Source organism: Aulonocara stuartgranti (assembly GCF_965226115.1).
Source record: "Aulonocara stuartgranti genome assembly, chromosome: 12".
NCBI lineage: Eukaryota > Metazoa > Chordata > Actinopteri > Cichliformes > Cichlidae > Aulonocara > Aulonocara stuartgranti.
In genome coordinates, this window is record NC_138948.1 from 9,550,652 (window position 1) to 9,556,651 (window position 6,000).

The 6,000-nt window shown below is 41.4% G+C and overlaps 1 protein-coding gene across 8 annotated transcripts in view; it reads left to right on the plus strand.

The window, feature by feature from the left end:
• LOC309719015 (4-hydroxybenzoate polyprenyltransferase, mitochondrial-like) overlaps positions 1-5,044 on the plus strand; it is a 14,875-nt gene extending 9,831 nt beyond the window's left edge. For 7 of the 8 annotated variants that reach the window (XM_082554757.1, XM_082554758.1, XM_082554753.1 and 4 more), the window contains 2 exons: positions 2,033-2,221; positions 2,333-2,508. In XM_082554757.1, the coding sequence (XP_082410883.1) occupies positions 2,033-2,221; positions 2,333-2,449 (306 nt within the window). In that variant the 3' untranslated portion in view covers positions 2,450-2,508. Of the gene's footprint in view, positions 1-2,032; positions 2,222-2,332; positions 2,509-4,083; positions 4,273-4,383 lie in introns of those variants that run through there. The other variant, XM_082554759.1, reaches the window with a different exon arrangement.
• Positions 5,045-6,000: the final 956 nt, after the last annotated feature.

Sequence of the window (6,000 nt, forward strand, 5' to 3'; positions counted from 1 at the left end):
TCTGCTGCCCTGCAATTTCTTTTGAGTTTTTTGACTTCTTCGTTTCTCCAGGGTGATACGTGTTTTACGTTAATGTTTTTGGTGGTGAGTGGAGCAACGGAGTCAAGGCTTTTTTTCAGTTTGCTGTTGAAATGATTAAAAATCAAATCGCAGGGTGCAGGTAAAATCGCAGGGGGGCATTCGTCTAAAACCCTGGTAAAATTTGCAGCCACTTCAGAGGTTAGATAGCGCCTCCTCACAGTTCGCACCGAGGTCTCCCGCTGAATAAAACCGGTGATGTTAAAAAACACACAGTAGTGGTCAGAGACAGCCAAGTCAACAACAGAGGACACGCTGGTGGACAGCCCATGGGTGATGACCAGGTCCAGAGTGTGTCCTCTGTTGTGAGTCGGCTGTGTGACGTGCTGGGTAAAATCCAAACAGTGAAGAATGTTTAAGAATTCTTTTGATGCAGGGTCAGAAGGATGATCTATGTGCAGGTTAAAATCACCGGTTAAAATTATCATATTATATTTTGAATGTATGTTTGTTAAAAATTCTGAGAATTCCTTGATAAAAGCAGCACTGTCTTTAGGTGGTCTATAAATTGTGACAGATAAAACTGGAGGGCTGCTGAAAACAATAGCGTGGAATTCAAAAGTGGTAAAATGATCAAGTAAAATTTGTTTGGAGGTGAGTGTGTTGTTGGCTAAAGATGCAGTCCCACCACCTCTCTTACCACTTCTAACAGAAAAAGAGAAATTAAAATTTGGTGGGGAGGCCTCAGTGAGAACAAACTGGTGCATCCGAACCCAGCCATGTTTCAGTTAAAAATAAACAGTCAAGTTTATTATCTAAAATTAAATCATTAATAATAAAAGACTTGTTCAACAGAGAGCGGACATTTAAAAGTGCCATACTGATTGAGACTGGTGGATTTTTGACAATAGAGTTGAATGGATGTTGATATTTTTGAAGAGGCCGGAGGTTATTAATGTTTTTGGAGTTACTAGATTTATGATAATTCTGTTGCTCTCTGTTTGTGATTATGACGGGTATTGTGTTGACTGTGGGAGAGAGAGGTCCGAGTCCAGAGTTTTGTGTATTACTGTTAAAAGTGGAACAAATATAGGAGCTGGGACCAGGAGAACATCAGTCAGTGGCAGACAGATCTGCAGGTAATGTCAATTTGGGGTAGTGACAGGGCGATGTGCGGGAGTGCTGTACGCCAAATGCCAAATTGGCGGACAGCAAACGGCGTCCCCAGGCGTTGAGGTGGAGCCCGTCTGCCCCAAAAAGATGCCTCCTCTCCCAGAAGGCATCAAAATTGTTAATAAAACCCACGCCGTGGGAGACACAGGCGGAGGAAAGCCAGGTGTTAAGGCTGAGCAGCCGGCTGAAACGGCCTATCCCTCTGCCACAGGTGGGGGTGGGCCCAGAGATAAAAGCACTCACCTGCAACTGACCAAGGAGGCTGAAGAGTTGGAGGAAGTCCAACTTCAGCAGCTCAGATTGCTGTTTGGGGATGTCATTGGTGCCGATGTGGATGATGAGCCGGTTAACCTGTGGGTGGGATGCCAGAATGTTGGGAATTCTGTCCACTATGTCAACAACAGTGGCTCCCGGGAACGACAGCGTGAGCGCCCCCCTCATCCGCACGTTCCTGACGATGGAATCCCCGAGGACCAGCGTGGAGAGAGGAGGTGCTACCGGGGGCTGCTGGCCATCTGAGACGCCCGCGCCGCGGCACCGGGGGTGTTCAGATGGAGATGCGCCAGCCGGACTGCGTGAGTGACTCCCAGGTAGCCGCGCCGTGGGTCCTCTTCTCCGAGGAGCCGGGGTAAAGCACAGCTCTCCGCGGTGAGTTTGCACCACAGCGTCGGGTTGCCCACCGCGGCTCCGGGGGCGTAGTGGTGGAGATGGCGCAGACCTCAGCGACACAGCGGGATGGCGAGGGCTAGCGGTCAGAGGAGGAAAGTCCACAGGATCCAGGATGTTAAAGTAGGGACCTTGATTGACTATGACCTCGTGTTGTTTTGTCTTTCATAAATAGGATAAGGAGGATGACATCAAAGTAGGAGTCAAATCTACTGCACTGAGGTTCCAGGAGCAAACCAAACCCTGGCTGAGTGGCTTCGTTGTGGCCATGATGTCTGGACTGGTATTAGCTGGGGTCAATGCTGAACAGACTCTCCCTTACTATGCTGTACTCACCGGTGTAGCAATGCACCTGACAAACCAGGTGAGGATCATGGTCAACTTTAATACAACATTTAAATGAGAAACATGCACAGATTCATGTGTTTTAAGATTAGGTTTTCCATTGAAGTATATTTATTTTCTTCTCTCGTAGATTTACACATTAGACATCAACAAACCAGAAGACTGCTGGAAAAAGTTTGTTTCAAACAGAGACCTTGGACTGTTGTTGTTTTTAGGTATTGTTGTCGGGAATTTGTGGAAAGAATAAAGACAGACTCTGAAGAAATGAACAAGCCTTCATATAATTAGAGACGATGTTTTATTACATTTGTGTTTTTTATGAGAAGCACTCTTTTAACAACTTATGTATTTTCAAAAATGCCAGCAAATCTAAATTGAAATTGCTGCAATAACTTTGACCACCAGGGAGCAGTATGATTCCTCCTACCTGATGAATGTACTGTACGCCAGTGGCCTCATTACTTTGTTTTGGTCCATAAAACACATAAATATCTGGGTCTTTGCGCGACATCCTTCATAAGTCACTGGTTGACATTGGTGCTCTTTGTTTTTATTCTGGCCAGGCAGCATTTACCCACTTTACCTGTGCTTATGTGTCAGATATGGAACGCCAGGACTGCCATAATGAATTAATTAAATACACCATTAAATAATTAATTAAATGTGGCAATAATTAATTAAAATTGGAATTAATTAATTAAATAAATAGTTATGATATATGTAATTAATTAATTATTGACACATTTAATTAATTATTTATGTATTTCACGTTTTAATTAATTATTGACACATTTAATTAATTAATTATTGACATATTTAATTAATTATTTATGTATTTCACATTTTAATTAATTATTGACACATTTCATTAATTATTGACACATTTAATTAATTATTTAATGATATATTTATTTATTTCATTTTGGCAGTCTTGGCGCCTGGCTCTCATCATGAAATAATTTTATCTGTCAGCCTCACCCATCAAACTCAGGGGGCGGGGTTAACGCTGATCGAGTCAAAACCATTGCTTTGGCCTGGTGGCCATTGTTTCTAGCACACAACAACCGGCATGTGGAAGCTAACAGAACTGAGCTTTGAAAAACCCTGTTTGTGTGTCACCAAATACCGTTTTAATATTTTTTTAGCCAAGAATGTAGTGGTTTAATCTTCATGTGTCTGGTCGGTTTGTCAAGATACAGCCTCTTTGCAAAAGTGTTTCGATGATTTCGGAGATGTCTGCCCAGTCTCACGGCAAAGCGTGGGATAGACCCGCTCGCCTCGCAAGCAATCCCACCGACAAAGCGCAGGCCCCGGTACACAGCTGTAGTAACCCCCGCTGACTTCTTTTACTGAGGTTATATTTATCGGTGTTTTATTTCCTGATGTTCTTATGTGTCCTACGTGTTTCAGTCGCCAATTCTGAATTATAACTAACATTAAAAACATGTTTAAGGAGGAGAGAGAGCAAATAAATCTGTTTAACATCTGATCTTTGGGTTTTTGTTCAGTAATCAGCGTGACCTGTGTATAAACACATAAAAGAGATAACGTTGGTGTTTCCGTCATGTAGTAACTGCTGGCTTTAACTGTACAAAGGTTGTTCGACACTATGAAACACATACAGACTTCATGATGTTCGGCTAATATTTTTATTGTGAATATTAATCATGCTGACCTCGCTCTGTACACCACGCAGCGAGGTCAGCATATCCACGATATCCTCAGCTCCATGAGTTAACACAAAGTTTCCCAGCTGACTATCTAACTGACTAATCTTTACTGATGTTTTTCTTTGAGGTGAACATGAGATTAATGTGTCCTATGTTACAGTAGGGACCTTGATTGACTGTGACCTCGTGTTGTTTTGTCTTTCATAAATAGGATAAGGAGGATGACATCAAAGTAGGAGTCAAATCTACTGCACTGAGGTTCCAGGAGCAAACCAAACCCTGGCTGAGTGGCTTCGTTGTGGCCATGATGTCTGGACTGGTATTAGCTGGGGTCAATGCTGAACAGACTCTCCCTTACTATGCTGTACTCACCGGTGTAGCAATGCACCTGACAAACCAGGTGAGGATCATGGTCAACTTTAATACAACATTTAAATGAGAAACATGCACAGATTCATGTGTTTTAAGATTAGGTTTTCCATTGAAGTATATTTATTTTCTTCTCTCGTAGATTTACACATTAGACATCAACAAACCAGAAGACTGCTGGAAAAAGTTTGTTTCAAACAGAAACCTTGGACTGTTGTTGTTTTTAGGTATTGTTGTTGGGAATTTGTGGAAAGAATAAAGACAGACTCTGAAGAAATGAACAAGCCTTCATATAATTAGAGACGATGTTTTATTACATTTGTGTGTTTTGTTTTTTATGAGAAGCACTCTTTTAACAACTTATGTATTTTCAAAAATGCCAGCAAATCTAAATTGAAATTGCTGCAATAACTTTGACCACCAGGGAGCAGTATGATTCCTCCTACCTGATGAATGTACTGTACGCCAGTGGCCTCATTACTTTGTTTTGGTCCATAAAACACATAAATATCTGGGTCTTTGCGCGACATCCTTCATAAGTCACTGGTTGACATTGGTGCTCTTTGTTTTTATTCTGGCCAGGCAGCATTTACCCACTTTACCTGTGCTTATGTGTCAGAAACCACTTCCAGTTATTAATTATAGGACTTTGGTGAGAGTCGGCATGTAGATCTGCAGACTTTACTGGTTCTTTTTAGTGCTTTTGCAACATGAGACTGCTCTCACCCATGATGTTTCAGTACTCTAAAACTTTTAAACAAATTTTAAAAAGAATTCATTTACATCCAGTCCAGTGAAAAACTAAGTTCAAGGTTCAAGGTTCTTTATTATTTGTCACATGCATAGTTACAAATAATAAAGAACCTTGAACTTAGTTTTTCACTGGACTGGATGTAAATGAATGTCCAGTGAAAAAAACTAAGTACATCTAAGTACATCTTCCAATATAGAAGGTATGTTTAGTTGCAATAACTTAATCATTTTCTCTATGAGTTTATCAGTTCCTTACATTGTTGTAGAGGAATTTCGGCCCACTCTTCTTTACAGTGTTGCTTCAGCTTGATATTTGCAGGCATTTGTTTATGCAAAAGTTTCTTAAGATCCCACCACAGCAATTGAATCAGGTTGAGCATGAAAAGGGGAAAAAACAAAGCTTGGACACTGCTAGCACGGCGCCCACACAAACGCAAAGCAGGGGCTGAAGCATAGCTGAATATGTTTCCAAACCAACTTCATTCTAAGCCAAAGACTAGAAAATACAGTGAAGCATAACTTCCCTTTGGTTTCACCTGCACAAGTCCAAGGTAGGTCTCCCCTGCAGAATTGGTTTTCCCTTCGTCAGGAGCAGCGCTGGGCTCTCCAAATCACGGACAAACAGTATCCCACATTCTTGATTTTTAGTTCACAAGCACTTGTTGTAATGACTAACTACTCCTGACATTTTGGAGATGTTAGCTCTTTATACAGCAAAGTTACAGCGGGATACAAATAACACCAGGCTGATACTGCCACGATTTGTCCCCCCCATCTAAATCACGGACAAACAGCATCCCACAGTTGTTTATGTTTTTAAACCCATTTTGCACAGAGGCATTTTTTTTGGAAAAATTTATTGATAGCAATGTTGAATATTACACAGGAAAAAAACAACTACATGTAAAATAATTACACCGTGACGCCTCTGCCTTTCTAAATGGAGGGACAGTAACTGCGTGTTATATGTAAGCATGTAAAACCTGAAGATAGAGACAAAATACTG